The sequence below is a fragment of the Furipterus horrens genome, unplaced genomic scaffold, assembly GCF_987537825.1.
Source record: "Furipterus horrens unplaced genomic scaffold, mFurHor1.1.pri manual_scaffold_1, whole genome shotgun sequence".
NCBI lineage: Eukaryota > Metazoa > Chordata > Mammalia > Chiroptera > Furipteridae > Furipterus > Furipterus horrens.
The window spans coordinates 172,221,496-172,243,001 of NW_028327171.1; the positions used below are offsets into that span (position 1 = coordinate 172,221,496).

Sequence of the window (21,506 nt, forward strand, 5' to 3'; positions counted from 1 at the left end):
TCTGTTGTTGATAGTTGAGTTTGTTGTCTTTTTAGTGTTCATAGTTTTGATCTTCTTCTTTTTCTTAAATAAGTCCCTTTAACATTTCATATAATAATGGTTTGGTGATGATGAACTCCTTCAGCTGCTTTATCTTGTCTGGGAAGCACTTGATCTGCCCTTCCATTCTGAATGATAGCTTGGCTGGATAGAGTAGCCTTGGTTGTAGGTCCTTGCTTTTCATTACTTTGAATACTTCTTGCCAGTCCCTTCTTGCCTGCAAAGATTCTTTTGAAAAATCAGCTGATAGTCTTATAGGAACCCCTTTGTAGGTAGCTCTCTTCTTTTCCCTTGCTGCTTTTAATATTCTCTCTTTATCTTTAACCTTTGGCATTTTACTTATGATGTGTCTTGGTGTGATCCTCTTTGGGTCTAGCTTGTTTGGGACTCTGTGCTTCCCAGACTTGTATATCTATTTCCTTTGCCAAATTTGGGAATTTTTCCATCATTATATTTTCACATAAGTTTTCGATTTTTTGCTCTTTCCCTTCTCTTTCTGGCACCTCTATGATTAGGATGTTGGCACATTTAAAGTTGTCCCAGAGGTTCCGAAGCCTCTTCTCATTTTTTTCAATTCTGGTTTCTTCATTCTGTACTAGTTAATTGTTTATTTCTTCCTTATGTCCCAAATCATTTATTTGAACCCCAATTTGCTTCACTTCACTATTGATTCCATGGATTTTCCTTCATTTCACTTAGCATAGCATTCACTTCTTCCCTCCTGCATTTGCTGCACTCAAGCATATGTGCCAAGTCTGTGAGCATCTTTATCACCAGTATTTTGAACTCTGCACCTGTTAGGTTGCTGATCTCCTCGTTGCTTCATTCTCCCACTGGAACTTTGATCTGTTCCCTCTTTCCAGCCATATTTCTCTGTCTCCTCAACTTGACAGGCTCCTGTGTTTGACTCTGTGTCTTAGGTAGAACTGTCACACCTGCTACATTATAAGGGGTGGAGCCTTAGTTATTCATCAGTGCAGGGGACCCATTTCTCCACGTTGTGGTGCTGTATGTGGGGGAGGGGTCTGAGAGGGAACAATGCTGCTTGCTCAGCATTCACCCCTCTTCCAGACACTTCTCTCATTTCCCGTGTGGGACTAGCGCCTCTCTAGCTGTTGCCCTGGCCATCGTTCCAAGAGTGGGTGGATTTGCGGATATTCTAGGTCCATTGGGGCCTGTTAAACAAGCAGAATCTGCTGAGAGACTGGCAGTTTCTTCCTCCACCCCAACCCCCACTGGTTTTCAGTCAGAAGCAATGAGGCTTTATTTTCCCTGGCGCTGAAGCCATGAGCTTCGTGGTCTGGTCTGGTGCTGGAAGTGCTCCCAAGGTGTCCCTCCCTACTTTTTAAAATGTGTGACTGTGCTTTTCGCCAGCTGGACACAGCCACTGTCACTTCCTCTGCTGCTACTGCTGCCGCTGCCTCCACACAGTGTCCTCTCCACCCGGGCTCCACCCCTCCTACCTGTCTATATGAGCATTTCTTCTTTATATCTTCGTTTGTTGCACTTCCATACAGCTCAGTTTTCTGGAACTTCTGGTTGTCTCCAGTTTTGAAGTAGTTGTATTCCTTCTTAGCTGTGGAGGAAGACAGCATGTTTACCTACACCTCCATCTTGGCTGGAAGTGCCGACAGTGAACATTTTGTAAATGGAAGGCTTACCCAACATTTTTTTCCTCCAGAGCTCAGTCCAAAATACCTCACTGTCACAATGAAAATGTTCTTCATGTGCATTGTCTACTAGCCACAAATGACTTCTGAGCACTTGAAATGTGGCTAATGTGACTGAGTAACTGAATTTTTAATTATTTTAATTATAGTTAACCTTAATTGCTTTAAACTTATGAAATAACAACAATACCCAATGGTTAAGTGGAACTATTCTAAGTAGTACCTAAGTGCAAGTTCTGTCCTGCGATCTACATATTTAAAAGATGTCTTCAAATTGATTCAAAGGTCTACTGGAGAGGAAAAAAATCAAGAGTTAAATGTTATTTTCAAATTCGAACAAAGACATGCAAAATCAAGAAAACAGAGACTAGCATTTTTTAAAGATTTAATGTATTTATTTTTAGAGAGAAGGGAAGGGAGGGAGAAAGAGATGGAAAGAGAAACATCAATGTGTGGTTGGTTCTCACAAGCCCCCAACTGGGGACCTGGCCTGCAACCCAGGTATGTGCTCTGGCTGGGAATCAAACAAGCAACCCTTTGGTTCCCAGACTGGCACTCAGTCCACTGAGCCACACCAGCCAGGAAAAGATTACCACTTTCTGAGTGCGTAACACAGGCCAGAGTAGGTACTTACAGATGGGAAATGAAGACTCTGGACCATATTCCTATAAAACAATATGAAAGTTTCTAATTGATCACCAAAAAATATCAGTGGTAAAAGCTACTAAAAATTGGCAAATAAAGCTAAGCATTTTTATTCAATTAAATATAATGTATGAAAACTAATATTGATAACCATTAAGCTTTTGCAATTACATCATAATTCAAGAAAATTTGAAAATCAATTACGAGAATTTACTATATTCTTCTTGCATTTCAAAAATAAGTCACCTCTTATTTCAATATCACCTCTAATTTTTTTAAGTCATAAAAATTTTGAAGGAAAAAATCCAAGAGAAATCTGAGTTGTGTGTGAAACAAATATGTATTTATCATTCTAATAATTGTGCTTTATATGCTACATGTTTTAAAGACTTAAAACAATTTAATCCACAAATAGCCAGCACAGTTTTTCTCTCATATAATACCAATTAATAATCATTTTTTCAACCCTGGCTGGTGTGGCTCAGTGGATTCAGTGCTGGCCTGGAAATCAAAGGACTGGTTGTTTGATTCCCAGTCAGGGCACATGTATGGGTTGTGGGCCATGTCCCCAGTTGGAGGTGTGCAAGAGGCAAACACACATTAATGTTTCTCTCCCTTCCCCTCATTCTAAAAATAAATAAAATCTTAGAAAAATAAGAATTCTTTCAAATTTCAGTATTTCAGCTGTCTTAATTACATGTAATTTATGTTCAAGTATGATTTTATATGATTTGAAACATGATACCTGTCATTACTGAGTGATGAAAATGTTCTAAAACTGATTGTGGTGGTGGTTGCCCAACTCTGAACATACTAAAAAATGTTTAATTGAACACTTTAAATGGATGAATTGTATGATATATGAATTATACCTCAGTAGAACTGATGCCAGTTCTATTGATGCCAATGAAGAAAAATATAGTAATTTATAAGCAAAGCACATTTCTTATTTTCCTTGAATATGTGGTATTTCACATAATTGGGTGGTAAGTAAACTTTGATTTCTTAGTAATTCCCGATGTTTGTTTCTGGTTTTGCTTTATGCAATCTTTAATCCTTTCTTTAAGATAAAAAAAGTAACTTCTCTGAATATCTGCCCAGTATTTTCAGGATACCAACCAGCAACCTTTTATTGCAGAGCAGGAATTGCCCAGTAAGTAATTATATATTTTTTCCACTAGATGGCACTGGTGTGCAAATAGTATTGCTAGAATCTTTATACTTCCTCACATCAATAAAATTGTTCATTACAGTATTGTTTTCATTTGCCTTACTTGGTCTGGATAAGATAAAGAGAAGTGGAAAATTAAGATAAAACACTTTCTTCATTTGCTAAGCTTCAGGGTAAACAAAGCCCTCCCTTTACAAGTGTGGAATGAAATGCAAGGAGAAACCCACAAGCTTGTGCTAAATTCAGGGTGAAAACTCAGAATCCCTGCCTTTTAGTTGTCATCACAAATTATACAATATTTAGAGTTGGGGAGTGGACACTATGGTGAAAGAGAGCAAGAAAATTAATCTCCCTTGTGTCATTAGATATATCTAGTAGCTCATTTGATCTCTAAACTAATAGCTCCTTATATATTATCTCATATAATCGTAACTATACACGCCTAAACTGTTAACAGCATGAAGGAAGCAGAGTGACCATTTTGTTTAATACTGTATCGCTTCAGTATAGCAGTGCCCAACACACAGTAGGCAGTCAAAAACATTAGTTTTAGATGAGTGGATGAATTAATTAATTAAGCTTGACAACTACTCCCATTTAATAGGTAATATTATTTCTACTTTACAGTTGAAAAAACTGAAGTTGGAAATAGGAAGTAAGTTGTGCAAGCTTACACAATTCAGTAGCAAAACTGCTGAACACAATCTGACATTACTTTGCATTATATATTTACATGTAAGACTTCCACAGTAGAAGAAAAGTTCTTTAAGGACAGGAATCACTTCCTTCCTGTTCCACATTGTATGTCTATTTCCTTGCCCAGAGCCTGGCACATAGTTGGCACACAATAAATAGTATTTCTCTATTTGAGCTCATAGCAATCCAAATTTTAGCAGCCAGGACTTGAACATTGAAGGAGCTTGGCTCCTGGACCACTATCTGTTTTATTCCTTTCACTTCATTCCAATGCCAATGCTATATCCAGGCCTTATTTCTGGATTTGTGAGAGTTTTCTGATGATCGCTTCTCAAACCCACTAACAAGAAGCCTTTTAAGTCAGGATGCACCTCCTACTTTGCTTGCACCTTATGATTTCTACGAGTTTCACCGCTGAGTAATCTATGCTTTCCGCCGGCAATCCCCCCAGGGGTGCTTGTGGGAGTTGGCAGATCAGCAGAAGGCTTTGGTTCCGGGTTTGGCTCTGTTACTTGTATCTCTATTACCATCGGCTATTCCACGGGCCTCAATTTCCTCATCTCAATTTTCTCAACAAATGAGGCTAAAACTGGATGAGCTCAAAGGTTCTTTTGAGCTCTAAGGCTTTTCCACTTTAATTCTGTCCTATGGTGGTCCTCTATTGAGCTTATTGAACAAGATGGCAAGTTTGGGGTAAGAATCCTTGTTCTCTGAGGGTGGGGTAAAGCCAAAGCTTGAAAAACTTGTTCACCAGACGAGGCTGTTCCGACCTCAGGGCGCGAGGCTTGCACACCTGATGTTTGGGCCCCGGCATTGAGGGATTGGAGACCTGGACTGGGTCAGGCTCCCCCGTGTCGCCAGGAGGCGCTGCAGGCTGCTCCCCAGAAGCCAGCAGCCAGTGTGGCTAGACTGCGCCTGACTCTTCCGTTTTCCGGAAGCGGAGCGCCGGACCTGCAACGGCTGTAGGTGTACGACAGTGTGTGCACAGCGGAAGCGAGGAGGGCCGAAGGGGACCCGGGCCTGGCTCCCACGTCTCGGTGAAACGCCATGGACGAAGCAGGTAGCTGTGCGAGCGGCGGAGGCTTCCGCCCGGGCGTGGACAGCCTGGACGAGCCGCCCAACAGCCGCATCTTCCTGGTGATCAGCAAGTACACGCCCGAGTCGGTACTGAGGGAGCGCTTCTCACCCTTCGGTGAGATCCAGGATATATGGGTGGTGCGGGACAAGCACACGAAGGAATCGAAGGGCATCGCCTTCGTCAAGTTCGCGCGCAGCTCGCAGGCCTGTAGGGCCATGGAGGAGATGCATGGCCGGTGCCTAGGCCCCAACGACACCAAGCCTATCAAGGTGCGGGTGCCCGCAGGGGTCGGGTACCCGCGGGGACGGGTGTCTGGGGGCGGGGACTGGTGTCTCGGGCCTCCCTTCACCCGCAGGTGTGTCAAGGTCCGGCAACGGTAGTGTGTCTAGGCATTCGGGAGGCGAGAGGCTGGGAGGGTAGCGTGGGAAACAGGGTTTTCAGGACCGGCCCGTGAGCGTGTGCCGCTGTGCAGGGTTTGGAGGGGTGCGGAAGGAATATCCGCCCCAGCATCAGCCAGGGTGCAAAGCTGCGGGGGCCAGCCCCACTCGCACCATCACTAATCTGGAACTTGGCGTCCCTGGCCCGGCTCTGGCCCTGGCTTACTTTGAGGACTCTTTGACCTTCCTTTCAGAACAAACCCCTCCCTCCCGCTCCGGTCTACTGTTATAAAAGCAGATAACTACGCTTTTCCACGGTTAGGTGTGGGGTTTAACAACTTAATAAAACTACGCTAGGCTGTGGCCCTCTGGTGTTGAGCATTTTTCCACTACCTGACAAATGTATATGATATTTAAGTGCAGTTGTTTAAATGGCTATTATTACATATTCATTGCACTTTTGTGATTTTGAAAACTATTTTAAATAATCCTTCTTTGTGAGGGTATTAATAGCATATGTTTTGTTACTGCCACTTTTCTTTGAAAGCAAGTGAAAGTAAACTTCCTTAAGAAGAACCAAGTCAATGTGATGGTAGTGTAGTTGTACTAAATGTTCCTTTGTATATACTTAGTTCACTCTGGTGGTATTTATATTGTCTACTCTTATCGGTACAATTGAGATAACTGACACATGGCAGAAGGGGTAACTTTGAGGATTATATGACTTAATCTATGCTTTTAGCACAGTTCTTGGTACAAGGTAAGCCCTCAATACGTATATCCTTATTGTTTCACAGCAAAGATGTCATTCTTTACTTCCAGTGAACTCAACTCAGGGTCTAATCCTGAGAACTTGGCAGTTGCTTAAACTCTACCCTTCACCTGTCCTCGGGAAAAGTTGCTGTATATGTAATTTTGTTGGAGCTTTCCACAAAATCTCTTTTCCCTCAATTGTTTTTTCATTTTTTCCCATTTATTACTGAAAACTGAGAATACTATAAATAAAGACATATAAATGAAAGACTCAGATATATTTCAATCTCTGCAGGTCTTTACTTCCATATGCAAAAGAGAAGTCACCTGGGACTACACCAATGCACAGTAGACATTCTTTTCCCACCTCCCAACCCTTTGAAATGGTGACATCAGCTCATCAACAAAATTAATTGCAAGGCCACAGCATGTACTAGATCAGGGGTTTGCCAATTTGTTTTCGAAAGGACCAGACCGTAAATATTTTAGGCGTTGTGAGCTACAAACAGCCTCTGTCACATACTCTTCGTTTTTAACGGCCCTTTAAAAATTTAAGAACAATTCTTAGGTCATAGGCTGTAGAAAAACAGAAAGCTGTGGTTTGCTGACTCCTATGCTAGATTGATAATTTTCATTTTCCAATTATGATCTTAGCAAAAAAGGTTTTGATACTTTTGAGTGTCACATAATCACAGAGGTTCCAAACACTGAAATATATCTTCCCTTTTAGCCACAGAGAAATTAAGTTATTTCTGAAGATAATTACAAAGTTTAAATTCTGTCTTTCACATTTTGTCCACTAATTTTCTGTCAGAGGGATGTTTCACCACAGTGCCTAGCTAGACAGTGTAAGTTCATTCTTAAGCAGCTGCAGCTTGAGCAGTCTTCCACTGCAGTGTAATTTTGGTGTTTTTTTCCCCCAGCATTCCCAGTTAATTCAGCATTAATTTTTCTCATATACTTTGCTTTTGCAAAGTTCCAAAAGATCTATCTACAAGTTAAATTAGAAACTTACAGCACCATACCTACAACCAGAAAAGATTGTCCAAGTAAAAGTAATTTTGAGACCAGCTACGTTATCTGGAGGAAAAGGGTAAACAGAAAATAAGAGAGAAAAATCTTGGGTTTTAGATTTGTAAGAATGTCTTTAGTTAGAGCCCATAGTCTGTGAACATAAAATCTCAGAAGTTATCCATTGGGTGATTAATTATTATACATGTAGCCTACTTAGATACTGTCCCCTTTATCAGGTATATGAAACATTCTAGTCACCTAAAATTTAGATTTTTGCGATCTGATGGCATCTTCAATCTCAAGTCTTACCTGAGATTTCCTCCCCACCCTCCCCCATGTCTTCCTATATACTTAAAGGTTCCCTACTGACTTTATTAGTGACACATCCACTAGACTAGCTGTGTATAATGGGCCATTTCTGCATTATTTAATGTTACTAATGTCTCATGCAGTGCTTGACACATAGTGGGTATAAAGTGTAAATTTATTGAAACTGGAAGTAGACCCTGCCTGGGGCTATAGGTCCACCTGTGTTTTGCAAGAAACGGTCTACCCCTCTGTAACAGCTGTATTCCGAGTAAATATAACAATTTTTTTCAGTATTCCAAAAATCTCATGGCTTTATAAGTTCTGGGTTCTTTTATTTGCTGCCTCTTACTCTAGAATTCCATAGGCCCAGGTTTTGCCATTCTTGAATGACAAACAGCTTCTCCCTGGCCCCCATAAAAAAAGAATAAACCCTTACAGGCCCTTATGTGGTAATTTATATTAATTTTATTACCTTTATTCAAATCATAAAAAAAAAACCTAACCATCAAAATTATTATGCTTATAACTCTATAAACAAATCCACAATCCTACTTAGAGATTTTAACATTCCTTTGGAATAATATAAAGCCAAAACAATTTTATAAACTGAATAAAAGCAATGCAAAACTAAATGTCTTCTAATGTCGTAGATGATGATGTTTCAATAAAATTTAATTGCCAAGAGTAAAAAAAGAGAACCTCAAATCATTCTGTGCATTTTCTTGATAACATACATCATTTGGATGGTCACTGAGATGATCCACAGTATGGTTATATTACCTCTTTTTTAAAAAGATTAATAAGAAAAAAATAGAAGTATGACCGTCTAGAATTAAATCCAGCTATGTTAAATATCACATTAAACAAATGTACTAAACACTCCAATTAAAAGGCAGAGATTATCAGGATTTTAAAAAGAATAAACTAAATACCGTTTACAATAGACAGTATAAAAATACAAAGTGGTTGAAAGTGAAAGGATACAAATAGCTGGTGTGATAGACAAAATGGTCTTCAACGGGAGAGGAATATTAACACAAAGTATCAGTCAAAAAGTACATAACAATCCCTATGTATTCAATAATAAAGCTTCAAAATGCATGAAGCATTGTTGATAGAATTAAAAGGAGATAAGTTCACAATCAGTTTTTTATACACTCCTCTTAGTATCTGACAGAACAAGTAGACAAAATCAGTAGATACGTCACATTTCAATAACACTATCAGTCAACCATAAATTGGCCTTGAATACTACCCAACAACTGCAGAGTAGCTATTCTTTTTCAGTGCACTCACTATTGCTTTTGGTAAATCAAAACCCAAAAGTAAAAAAACATTTGGAAAAAATGCAGTGCCATGATTGGTATTAGCTCATATAAAAAGTCATTACAATAAAGATTGCTTAAAAATCTTTTATATGACCTTACTACATCGCATTTAATGTAATAAACTTCATAGTAATAAGTATATTTAAGGAATAGGAAAACAACTGATTTTTTTTCACATTATTTTTTGGGTTTTGTTTGTTTCTTAGGTTTTTATAGCTCAGTCCAGATCATCTGGAAGTCACCGAGATGTTGAAGATGAGGAACTTACAAGAATCTTTGTTATGATACCAAAGTCCTACACAGAAGAGGATCTACGAGAAAAATTTAAGGTACTTATGTTTTCTAATCAGGTAGCATCTGTGATAACTCATAAACCTAAATTGGTTGTACAGTTACTAAATCTGAAATGTGTGAGTTAGATCATTAGACTGGTGGTGGGGAATTAAACAACTATTTTTGAGTTATCTTTTTCTCTGGTTTTTAAGTATTAAGCCTATAAAAAATTAACTTAAAATTAAAGGATATATAAAAACTGGAAAATATTAATAGTTATGTTTTTCTACCCTGACTTTATAATGAAAATATGGATTCAAAAAGATGAAGGGTAAAATTCAAAGTTTTAAGTAAGGTTACTCACCTAGTTGGTGGTGGAGCCAAGATTAAACCCAGGGTGTCTGAATTAGAGTCTGTTCTTGGTCTTTAAAACTTCAAAGCATCCTCTTATCACTTCTCTCTATTGCCTCTCATGTAGAGGTGAGCAAGGCAAGCCTGAGTGTGTGAATTGTATTATCTAGCATTTTTTACGCGCCTATGGTATGTTAACATGGTACTTATTCCCAGAGAGGCTTATTCTCTATAATAGAGTTTTTGTTCTAAAATTTGGCCTCTGGAAGAGTTATATTTAAATTGAAAAATTAATTACAGCTTCGAAGATTTTAATAAATGCAAAAATAATTTTAAGTCCCTTTTAGCCATTGATTTTTATACACAGTGATATATTTTTATAGAAATTATTAAAAAGCAATTTTAAAATTGTTTTGAATTGTAATTTTTTATCCTTTTTCTACTACTCTTTCTAGTACTGTGAATTGGGTAAGCAATAAGCAAGATAGAAACACAAGTAGTAAAAAGTAATTTTCAAACTTCCTCTGTCCTGCTCCAATTGAGAGTTGAGTAGAATACTTCAGACATGACAAATACCAGAAATGTATATTCCAAACTTCCTCCAATAGTAAGAAAACGTTTTTACCTTATATGTTTATAAATTATCTTTCTGAGTGAACAAATATGACATTTTTATGTAAATATAATTAAGTTGCTAATTCGTTACATGAGAATTTTAAGAAATAAATAATAAATACTAAGAATTTACATCCCAGTTTCTTTCAACATTTAAAAAATAAACATTTATCACATATTTCTCACATAGAGTATTAGATTTCTGAGTCAACCAATGTGTTTTAGAGATATATTTTGGGAGTCGCTTTTTCAAAAGAATATACAACAATTTATGCACCTGTTAGAAGGTAGACAATTATTGCTAATGTTTATGAGTGTTCAGTATGTCCCAGACCCTATACAGACCCCTTAGGTGTATTAGTTCATTTGGGTTTTCTGTTAATCTAGTGAGGTAGGTACATCTGTTGTCCCATTTAACAGATAAGGAGACAGGCACAGGAGGATAACTAAAGCACCCAGTTAGTAAGTGGCTGAGCCAAGATTTGAATCTAGAAGGTTCAATTCCAAATCCTCTGCTCTTAACCACTAATGAACAAGACTTTAGAGCTCTTCAGACCGTGTACAAATTCTTACTCTCCCTTCATAACTTAGGTAAGTTATCTGATTTCTCTAAGGCCCAGCTTCTTTGTCTGTGAATTAAGCACTGCAATATATATAAACTTATATATATATTCTTGAAGGATTGTTGTAACAATAAGATAGTGTATGCAAAACAAATGTTCACTAAATAAACATTTTCATTATCTTGATTGTGTTGTTACTTATATCACTATTATGATTATTTTTGTAGTGCCTCATTAGTTTGTGACATTGTGATTCTGTTATTAAAATGGCTATAAATTCTAATTCTAATTTCTTTTTGGCAAATGAAAAGTACAAATGAATTTTAAGTTAGGTCTGAAATAATCTGTTCAGTTACTAATTTTGACTCCTCTAAGATAATTTATTTTAATTCTCATAGGTATATGGAGATATCGAATATTGCAGCATTATTAAGAATAAGGTCACTGGAGAAAGTAAAGGTTTGGGCTATGTTCGATACTTAAAACCATCACAAGCTGCCCAAGCAATAGAAAACTGTGATCGAAGTAAGTATGTATTTGTTTAACATTGTTAAAAACTTTTTAAAAATTCTAATTATTTTCAGTAACTGAATCTAATACTGGTTTTGGCTAATAACCATACCTGCCAATTTAATCTTGACAATGGGAGTTTAAATATATATAGCTCTCAGATGAAAATTATTTTGGGGTCTAATTAAGCTTTTATTGAGGAACCATCTTCGAAAGAAATATGAGCCAACTGCATTAACTTAGTATGTGTCGTTACAATATTTTGATTATTATTTCTATAGATTTTGGGTTTTTTTAAATACATATTTTAGAATATTAAGTATTAAGGAATTGACCGACCCTCTTTAAGATTTTTAAAAATTTATTCTTTATATTTCAAAAGCTCAATAAGTTTTCTTTAGTATTTGTTCATATTTGGCCTAAACCCTAAATAAAATTTGAACATAAAGGTTAAGGATAGGCTTTATAAGGTTTGTTAACATAGGTAAGTAGATAAACATTGGATTAATTTCAAACTAGAGTGACATTAATTAGATCTTCTGTTGTTGCTGGTATAATTATGGAGAATAAGCCAAGGAGAATTTTCCTTATTGTCATACTTGTAGATACATTGACCTTTAGAAATGAGGTCTGCAGTAATTAAATTAGTGGATTTCAGGATGTTATAAGAATCTATACATACTGAGAAGAATTATTGTTAACTAATAGAATTTTTAGATAACCCTAAGGTACACACTAAAATTTTCTCTTAGAGCTTTCTAAATTTCTTGGTCAACAGTAATTGAGTGCCTATGGTATAGGTTAAGACATACAACTGAAATATAAAGCAGTCTTGCCGTTTAAGAAATATATAGCTATATTGTATAGCCAAGATCTAATAAGCAAAGGGTAGTTAAAGAGTAATAGAATTTTTAAATGGTTCTTTGAAAACAGAGTATATCTTTTTTGTGTTTCTGTCACCACTTAAAGATACTGCTATTGATAGTAGTAGCCTCAATAAAAATTTGCCAAATGAAGAAAATATTCAGAAGTGTGTGGTATAGTCTATCAGTGGTGACAGGCAAGTGCACTGAACGAACATGGGAATGCATTGGAGGTAGGGTTTACATCTGGTGCACAGTAGGCCAGACAGAAGGTGAGGGCAGTGTTAACAAAGGCACAGAGCTAGGTCTAAGCATGTCTTTGCTTAATACTGTGAAAGGCAGCTGTCTGAGCAAAGCATAATATTTCTGTTGAGCTATTGCAAGACAGAGATAACTAGGTACACTGGAACCATGTATGGGAGGTTATAAAGAGTTCAAGCTTGGTCCACATTTGGAGTCCCTTGTAAATTGTTTTAAAAGGGGAAAAAAATATGATAATAAAAGCTATTTTAGTACATTTGATCTAACCACAGTATCAAGGATGGACTTTCAGGGAATGAACTCAAATGGGCTACTTTTATCCTTTTTAGAGCCACTGGATAACACATGAACCTTTTTCCTTGAAACATGCCCATATGCACATATATGCATAAGCATTTTGTTTAAAGTTTCAGGGGATTTATGGAACCTTCCCATCTTTTGAAACTAATTCTTGAACCCCCTATTTAAAATCCTGGATCCACAGACAAAGAGACCAGTTGAAGAGTTGTAATTAATTGCAGAGAATCTAAATTAAAAACAGAGGCAGAGAAGTTAAAGGGAAGTATAACATATTCTAAGTGTATTTCAAAGAAAGAATCTTGATGTCAGGTTGAATGTGAAGAAGGCTTATAAGATTTTGGTGTTGAGAATCCTGGGAGAATGATGATGTCACTGTAGTTAGGGGAAATTGGAAAAAATAGCATAGAATTGCTGAACTTTCACATCTACATCGACCCATAATTTGGGATTCTTGCTCTTTCTTATTTGACCTTTTTTTTTATCCTCCAAAAAGCAAAGAAGTATTTCCAGTGGAGATGGCCATTGTGTAGATTCTGTTTTATACAATTATATTTCTAAAACTAAGTCGAGCACTAGCAGTCAAGTGTATTTGCAGGTATGTTAAATTTGCTTTGAAGCTTGAAATTCATGGCTTCTCTTTTCAGGTTTTAGGGCAATCTTGGCTGAACCCAAAAATAAAGCATCTGAATCCTCAGAACAAGATTATTATAATAATATGAGGCAGGAGACTTTGGGACATGAACCTAGAGTAAATATGTTTCCATTTGGTAAGTTGGCGACTCTTACTTAATAGTGTAAGTACAATCTGAATTGAGTTTTTTTAAATATTCATTTATTAGCAGTTTATAAATATCAGTTAGTGAAGAAAAGTCCTTAATATTTAATACTTATTTTAACGATTTCCAATTATAGTTTTATATGGTTAGTTATGCTTTTTCTAAATATTAAGCTATGTCACTGCCACTTTTTGCATGAGCTTCTACCTCTACATAGCTGACCAAAAAAGTATGAAGAACATATACAGATCACTTCTCAGTATTGCATCCTGAAATTTTATCCCTAAATTACTGTTGCTTTAAAATTAGAACTTGAGAAAGAAGAGAAATGATAAAAGTAGACGCTAGAAAAAGGGGGAAATGAGTGATGAAAGTAAGGGCTGTGAATGTTACTTGGCACATTCTTTAGCTGAAACACTTGCCATATTTTTCAGTTTTGCATATTAAACGTGTTCCTGTGAAATTAGCCTACATATGTCTGCTTATATTTCTGCGTTGAGGCTGAGAAATGGGGAAGAGTTGCCTGTTTTCTTGTCATCATTTGATAGTGCTGATGACCAAGAGCATTCTACAGAATTCAGTGCCTTTGTTCAGTGCAGTGGCCTCAGTGAGAGCTCATTCTGTTTTCTAGTACCTAAAATGTTAAATGAATTCTTGAATGTATAGAAATTTAAAGGTTTTCTTTTTTTCTATGTTGTTGGAGAGCAACAACCTGAATTTTCAAATTTTGACAAGAATGACAACAGGGGCCAGGAAGCTATCTCCAAACGCCTGTCAGTTGTGTCAAGAGTACCTTTCACTGAAGAGCAGCTTTTCAGCATTTTTGATATAGTACCAGGATTGGAATATTGTGAAGTTCAACGAGATCCTTATTCAAATTATGGTAAAATAATGTCTGTTATTTTTTAAAATGTTTCGTTAAAATGGCTTTTCTCTGACGACACTTCATATGTTAGATACTATTTGTACGACAGTTTTTCATTTTATCCACTTTAACTTTTAAATACAGTGATACCTTAATAAACCCTTGGGAATACACCTTTATACTGAGTCATTTATTTTTTAAAAATATTTTAACTCCCACACAGTAGAGCATTATTTTACAACAAAATACCTCAGTATAGGGTCAGTGGTCAGTGTGTCTCTCTCTCTCTGTCTCTCTCTCTCTCTCTCTCTCTCTCTCTCTCTCTCTCTCTCCTCTTAGTTAATGCAAGGAAAGTTATATAACTCTGAAGTTTCGTCCTCATCCCTTAGTCTCTTTTTCTTAAACTTCTTACCTGGAAATAAAAACTCCTTTCCTTCGTTTCAAGTACTTATTTCTTCATATTTCTTCTACCCTTAATAGAAGCAAAGCATTAATATCAGCCATTTGAACTTTTAACTAATTAATTGATTAAACCTATTATCTAAGCTTAATCTATCTTTGTATTTTTTAAGCCTTTTGATTTTTAAAGGCTCTTTTTAACGGGAGGTATTTTCCTTAAAATACCATATTTTACCAAAATCTGGCTTATACTTTGCTTTTTAGCAACACAGCTCTTACACACATATATAAGAGAACTTTGTTTTCTGACACATTTGATTGTGTATACTAGCTGTATGATACTAGGGTATTTCTACATTTTTTCATTTTTGTGGCGACAAAGTCTTTTAAGTATTCAATCTGCCTGCTTTTTAACTCCTATGTATTCTCTGCCTTTGTTTTAGGTCATGGAGTGGTTCAGTATTTTAATGTAGCATCAGCTATTTATGCAAAATACAAGTTACATGGATTTCAGTACCCTCCAGGGAATCGGATAGGTGTCTCCTTCATTGATGATGGCAGTAATGCAACAGAGTAAGTACCGTTCCAGGAGTGTCTAAAGCCAAGCTTTGGGTGTACGTGATTATGACTTGAAGAATAAAAATAGAAAGCAATTGACCTCTCAGGTGAGGAGGCCACACAAAACAAGTTACTGTTAAGAGACTATTTCTAGTTTTCTATAAATTGTCAGTTATTATCTCCAGTCTCCTTAGAAAAATGGCAACGCAGATGGTAGCTGCCCAGCTTGCATCGATGGTGTGGAATAACCCAAGTCAGCAGCAATTTCTGGTAAGTGGGTAAGAATTTAACATTCATAATGCATCCATAAGGTATAAAATAAATGTGGCCTTTGTTTATTACCTAAGATAATTTTCTGAGCTATAGTAAAAGACCATGTAGGTACCATGATACACATCTCTTTAGGTCTTGGCATACTCTCTAAAGTGTAGTTTTTCTTTTTCTCATTTTGTTCCCAACTCTTCAACAGCAATTTGGAGGAGGTTCTGGATCACAGATGCCTCAAATCCAGACAGATGTTGTACTTCCACCATGCAAAAAAAAAGCCCCTCCTGAAACTCCTGTGAAAGAAAGACTTTTTATCGTGTTTAATCCTCATCCTTTACCTTTAGATGTACTAGAGGATATATTCTGGTAAGATTTCAATTCCACAAAGTACATTTTATAATATAATTTATTTAAACCAGTAATGTAAGCACTCTCACAATCTTGAAACTTCTTAAATCCAATACCTATCAGAGATGCTATGTTCTGTGGTTTAAAAACACTCTTTATTGATATCACCTTTAAAACTATATGATTATTTTCTTCTCTATCATTCACACATCCTGAGTTTCCAATAACAGAATTAATTTCCTGTTATTGTTTTGAAGGCATAAAAACCCTTAGTATTGTTTTGAAAAGTATCCTGCATAGAATGGAAAAATCTTTTGATTCTTGATAAAAGATACATCTACATATACTAGTCTTCTAAAATTCTTTTCACGTAGCTTTTCTATTGTAGTTGTAATGTAAATAAACAGAGTTCGCTAAACATATTCTGTTTTGTCAGCACTCTTGTTGGATCCTTAAGAATTTTATAATTACTTCATTGAGTAAACAATTACTTCATTATATGGAAGAGTATATAATAAGTGTAAAAAGAGGGAAGGCTCTTGTTTATTTTGTTTTTGTTTTTTAATTATATTTTATTGATTATGCTGTTACAGTTGTTTCAATTTTTCCCTGTCTGACTTCCTCCACCCAGTGCCCCCCACTCCCTCAGGCAATCCGCACACCATTATTCATGTCCATGTGTCATGCATATTAGTTCTTTGGCTACTTCATTTCCTGTACTGTACCCTACATCCCCATGGCTATGCTGTAACTACCTATTTGTACTTCTTAATCCCTTCGTGTCTTCACCTAATTCCCCACACTTCCCTTCCATCCGAGAGCTATGAAAATGCTCTCCATATCCATGATTCTGTGTCTGTTCTTGTTTGCTTAGTTTGTTTTATAGATTCAATTGTTGATAGATATGTATTTATTGACATTTTATTGTTCAGAGTTTTGATCTTTTTTATCTTAAATAAGTCCCTTTACCATTTCATATAACAATGGTTTGGTGATGATGAACTCTTTTAGTTTTTTATTGTCTGGGAAGGTCCTTATCTGCCCTTTGATTCTAAATGATATCTTTGCTGGGTATAGCAAACTTGGCTGTAGGTCCCAGCTTTTCATGACTTTGAGTATTTCTTCCCAATCCCTTCTAGCCTGCAGTTTCTTTTGAGAAATCAGCTGACAGTCTTATGGGAACTCCCCTATAGGTAACTAACTGCTTTTCTCTTGCTGCTTTTAAGATTCTCTCTATCTTTAACTATAGGTATTTTAATTATGATGTGTCTTGGAGTGGGCCTCTTTACATCCATCTTGTTTGGAACTCTGTGCTTCCTGGACTTGCAAGTCTATTTCCTTCACCAAATTAGGGAAGTTTTATTTCATTACTTTTTCAAATAGAATTGCAGTTTCTTGCTCTTTCTCTTCCCCTTCGGGCACCACTGTGATGCCAATATCAAATTGCTTGACATTGTCCCAGAGGCTGCTTACACTATCCTTGTTTTTTTGGATTCTTTTTTCTTCTTGTTCTGATTGGTTGTTTTTTGCTTCCTTATGTTCCAAATCATTGATCTGATTCTCAGCTTCATCCACTCTACTGTTATATTTCTGTAAATTGTTCTTTATTTCAATTATTCTTTCCTTTGTTTCTGATAATCTTTTTATGCTATTGAGGTCTTCACTAAGTTCCTTGTGCATCTTAATAACCAGTGCTTTGAACTCTGCATATGATAGGTTGCTTATCTCCATTTTGTTTATTTCTTTTTCTAGAGTTTTGATCTGTTTTTTCATTTGGTCCATGTTTCTTTGTGTCCTCATTTTGGCAACCTCCCTGTGTTTGTTTCTATGTATTAGGTAGGGCTGCTATGACTCCCTGTCTTGGTAGCATGGCCTAATATAGTAGGTGTGCTATGGGGTTCATTGGCACAGCCCCTTCTATTACTCAAGCTGGGTACTTGAGTTGTGCCCTTTTTGTCGGCTGAGTGCTTTCTCCTTTTGTAGTTGAGCCTTTACAACTGTTGGCAGGTCAATGGAAGGGATTGACACAGGCAGTCAGCTGCAAGGACAGACTGTAATCACTGACCACCAACCTCTGCCCTCTTGGAGGATCAGCTATGCAGGAGCAGGGTGGTGGTGCTCTGACATGGTCTGTATCTGTCCACTGCATGCTCAGGTCCTGGGGTTTCCCGGGTGGTGCAGGTCAAGGTCAGCCCCCACCTGTGTTCTGCCTGGGGCCACCATGCCTGAGCTGTAAAGCAGTCTGAGATAGCTGCTTCTTGTGCTGGGCTTGGAGTGAAGCTAAACTGTCAATTTAGGATGTCTACTACCAGTGCCATGCCTGGGGCCACTTAGCAAGAGGAATGGGGGCTGGGGGCTCACTGAGGTTGACTGTTGCTTATTTTATAGGACTTAGGAAGTTGTGAAGCATGAGTCAAAACCAGCCATTCATTTGGAAAAGTCCGTTAACAGCCTGGGTGGGCCAGGCTCAGGGGATCTCCAGAGTGGGGCAAACAGTGTGAGCCAGATTGATGGAGTCTCAGATATGCCACCAACCTGCTCTCTCTCTCTCAGGGGCTGGGAGGGTAGGCTAGAAAAGGGACAGTGGCCTTTGCCCACCTTTCTGTCTAGAGAAAGGTGATCCCCAGTTTCCGCTTTGGTGCCAGTCACTTCAGTTCCTCCTTGTATGCCACTGATGCCTTTCAAACTGGTACCCCAGTGCTGGAGCTCAGAGGGAGTGAGTCTGAGTAGGTGAGTCTGTGTGTGGCCTTTTTAAGAGGAACTGCTGGGAGCTCCAGCAGTTTCTTCCACAGACTTAATCCCTGCTGGTTTTTGCAGCCAGAGGTTGTTGGGACTTATCTTCTTGACACTGGAACCTCGGGCTAGGGCTAGGACTCCTTGCTCCTGAGATATCCCTACCCAATTTTTATCCACCGCATGTTAACCTAGGACCAGCCCATTTTGCATCAACGCTCCTCCTACCAATCTGGATGGATGTGGTTTCTTTAATTCCGTAGTTGTCAGACTTTCATTCAGCTTGATTTCTGACAGTTCCGAGTGATGGTTGTTTTATATTGTACTAGTAATTTTGATGTGGTTGTGTGAGGACATGAACCTCGTTTACCTATGCTGCCATCTTGACTGGAAATCGTCTTTCTGTTTTTATTATAACTCCTTCCTTAACTTTTTCTTTTTTCCATTTGACTTGGAACATTGTTAGTGAATTGGAAAGATAGATAGGAGGCTTATTAAAGAGCTGCACCAGCTCTGGCTGGTGTGGCTCAGTGGGTTGGGCATCATCCTGTGCCCTGAAAGGTCACGGGTTTAATTCCCAGCCAGGGGACTTGCCTGGGTTGCCAGTTTGGGAGTGTGGGAGGGGCAATGAATCAATGTTTCTCTCTCTCCCTCCCTTGCCCTCTCTCTAAAAATAAATAAAAAAAATTAAGGAGCTGCACAAAATATCAGGTATGTGATTCAAATACTTTGACTTTTATTTAACTGATTCATTTAGTTCATTTCTTGAACCTGTCCTCTGTTCCAGGCAGACACTGTGCTAAATGCTAGAGACAGTATATAAACAAAACATTATGTTATGTAAGCAAACATAATAGTAGTTGTCTTCTTAGAAATAACCTTATTTAGGAGACAGAGAAGTAAATAGGAAAGTACAACCTGATGAGATTAATGCTATGAAAGGAATGGACAGGCTATCAATTATATAAGGGGGCAGCTACCTTAGAAAACTCCTTGAAAGAAGCAAGGTATCCTGGAGACCCGAAGGATAAAAAATTTTTAACCTGAGAAGAAGGCTAAGGGTATGTGTGGTTATTCCTACTAGAGAGAATGTGAAAGGAGGTCATTAAAATATGGAATTTGAGACTGTGAGGGAAGATAAAGATGGAGAGAACAAGGACCCTGTCCCAAAAGGCTCACAGGGTGTCTTAGGGAGTTTGTCTTATCCTGGAGGCAATGGGGAGCTGCTGAAGGGAGTTTTAGAGAGCAAATGATATTTACATTTTAGAAAGATCACTCAGAAGACAGGGTAGGGAAGAGATTGGAGAAAAGCCCAGAGGGTCAGGAAAACTAGTGAAGAAGATAGTACTCTAAGGAAAAGATAACGATGGTCTTCATGAAAAAAGAAACCTGAGTGAGAATGAAGAGAAACTGACTGAGAGGGAAGATGTTTAAGAAGTAAGATCGACTGGGAGATAGGAAATGGAAGAGAGGTAAAAAAGGGACTCAGAATGGACCTCGACTTTAAGACCTGAGCAGCAATATTTATTAACATCAACTGATTTTCTTTTTTACTTTGTTTCAGTCGTTTTGGCAACCTGATTGAAGTTTACCTTGTGTCAGGAAAAAATGTGGGGTACGCCAAGTATGCAGATAGAATAAGTGCTAATGACGCAATTAGTACTTTACACGGAAAGATCCTGAATGGAGTCAGGCTTAAGGTTATGCTGGCGGATTCCCCAAGAGAAGAATCTAACAAACGGCAAAGAACTTACTGATTTTTGAGGTAAGGCCTTTTTAATCCGAACTATAAAACACACTGGCTAAATAGTATGGCAAGAGGAATACATATAATAAGTACTTTAATTAGGAGTTTCATTTTAGAAGTTCAGAAGTTGTCAGTTAAAAGCACTGTGACTTAGAACTTCATTGATAAAACCACAGTTCAGGTTAATTTTACAAAATAGTATTTAAACGTAAACATTTTAAACTTAAAATGGTTTTGATGTTTACTGGAAGAATGTTTTTGCCCTTCTATAAAATAAAATCAGATTTCAATTTGGAAAATTAATTACGTTTTGGTTTGTGAATACCAATTGGACTTCTTGTTATGTGCTTTAATAAACTTAAAGTTGAAATAACTTTTAAAGATGTTTAACTTGAAGACTTAATGCCTTGACTATGAATTGAGGTAATTTATAACAGTCTTTATAAAGAATGTTTTGACTTCTCATCATAAAATGCCTAAGACATAATATTAAATAATAGATCTTTGAATTTAAAAGTTTGTATTTCTCTGGACTTATATTTGTGAGTTTCTTACTTTAAAACTACATATTCTCATGTGCATATATGTATTAGAAAAACTAACCCTGACAATCTGCAAAAAAACCCTTTATTATAAATAATGATGCACGCAGCAATATAAATTTCTTTTCTTTTATTAATTTTTAAAAATCAAATTTAAGTTTCTTTTTCTATGACAGTTAATTCATATCTTCAAGGTTTAGGGAAACATTCTTATAAAATTAGAAATGTTCAACTCTTTCACATTTTTATCCTATAAATGAATTCTGAGTTTCAGGGGAAGCTGAGTGTTCCTGTTCCCGCACAGACCAACTTCCCAAGTCCATTGCTGGCAGGCACTTTCAATTCACTTTGAAATTACTGGCTTGCATGCAATTTTCTTTTCACTTCAGGTTTTATTTCTGATCTATTTTGAGAACTAGCACATATCAAAATTAACTGTCTCAAGCCTTACTGCT

At 37.2% G+C, this 21,506-nt stretch overlaps 1 protein-coding gene across 1 annotated transcript; it reads left to right on the top strand.

Annotated features, from left to right (window-relative positions):
• The first annotated feature begins 5,152 nt into the window (after nucleotides 1-5,152).
• RBM45 (RNA binding motif protein 45) lies at nucleotides 5,153-20,527 on the top strand. Its single transcript, XM_090281137.1, has 9 exons — nucleotides 5,153-5,568; nucleotides 9,287-9,409; nucleotides 11,281-11,407; nucleotides 13,461-13,583; nucleotides 14,296-14,475; nucleotides 15,300-15,429; nucleotides 15,600-15,684; nucleotides 15,884-16,047; nucleotides 20,327-20,527. The coding sequence occupies exons 1-9, from the start codon at nucleotides 5,269-5,271 to the stop codon at nucleotides 20,517-20,519; spliced, it is 1,425 nt and encodes a 474-aa protein (XP_090137263.1). The 5' UTR covers nucleotides 5,153-5,268; the 3' UTR covers nucleotides 20,520-20,527.
• Nucleotides 20,528-21,506: the final 979 nt, after the last annotated feature.

Coding starts and splice junctions, on each gene's coding strand:
- RBM45 (XM_090281137.1), top strand. CDS start 5,269: ATGGACGAAGCAGGTAGCTGTGCGAGCGGCGGAGGCTTCCGCCCGGGC. Junction 15,685..15,883: donor CAAGTCAGCAGCAATTTCTG/GTAAGTGGGTAA, acceptor ACTCTTCAACAG/CAATTTGGAGGAGGTTCTGG. Junction 16,048..20,326: donor GTACTAGAGGATATATTCTG/GTAAGATTTCAA, acceptor ACTTTGTTTCAG/TCGTTTTGGCAACCTGATTG.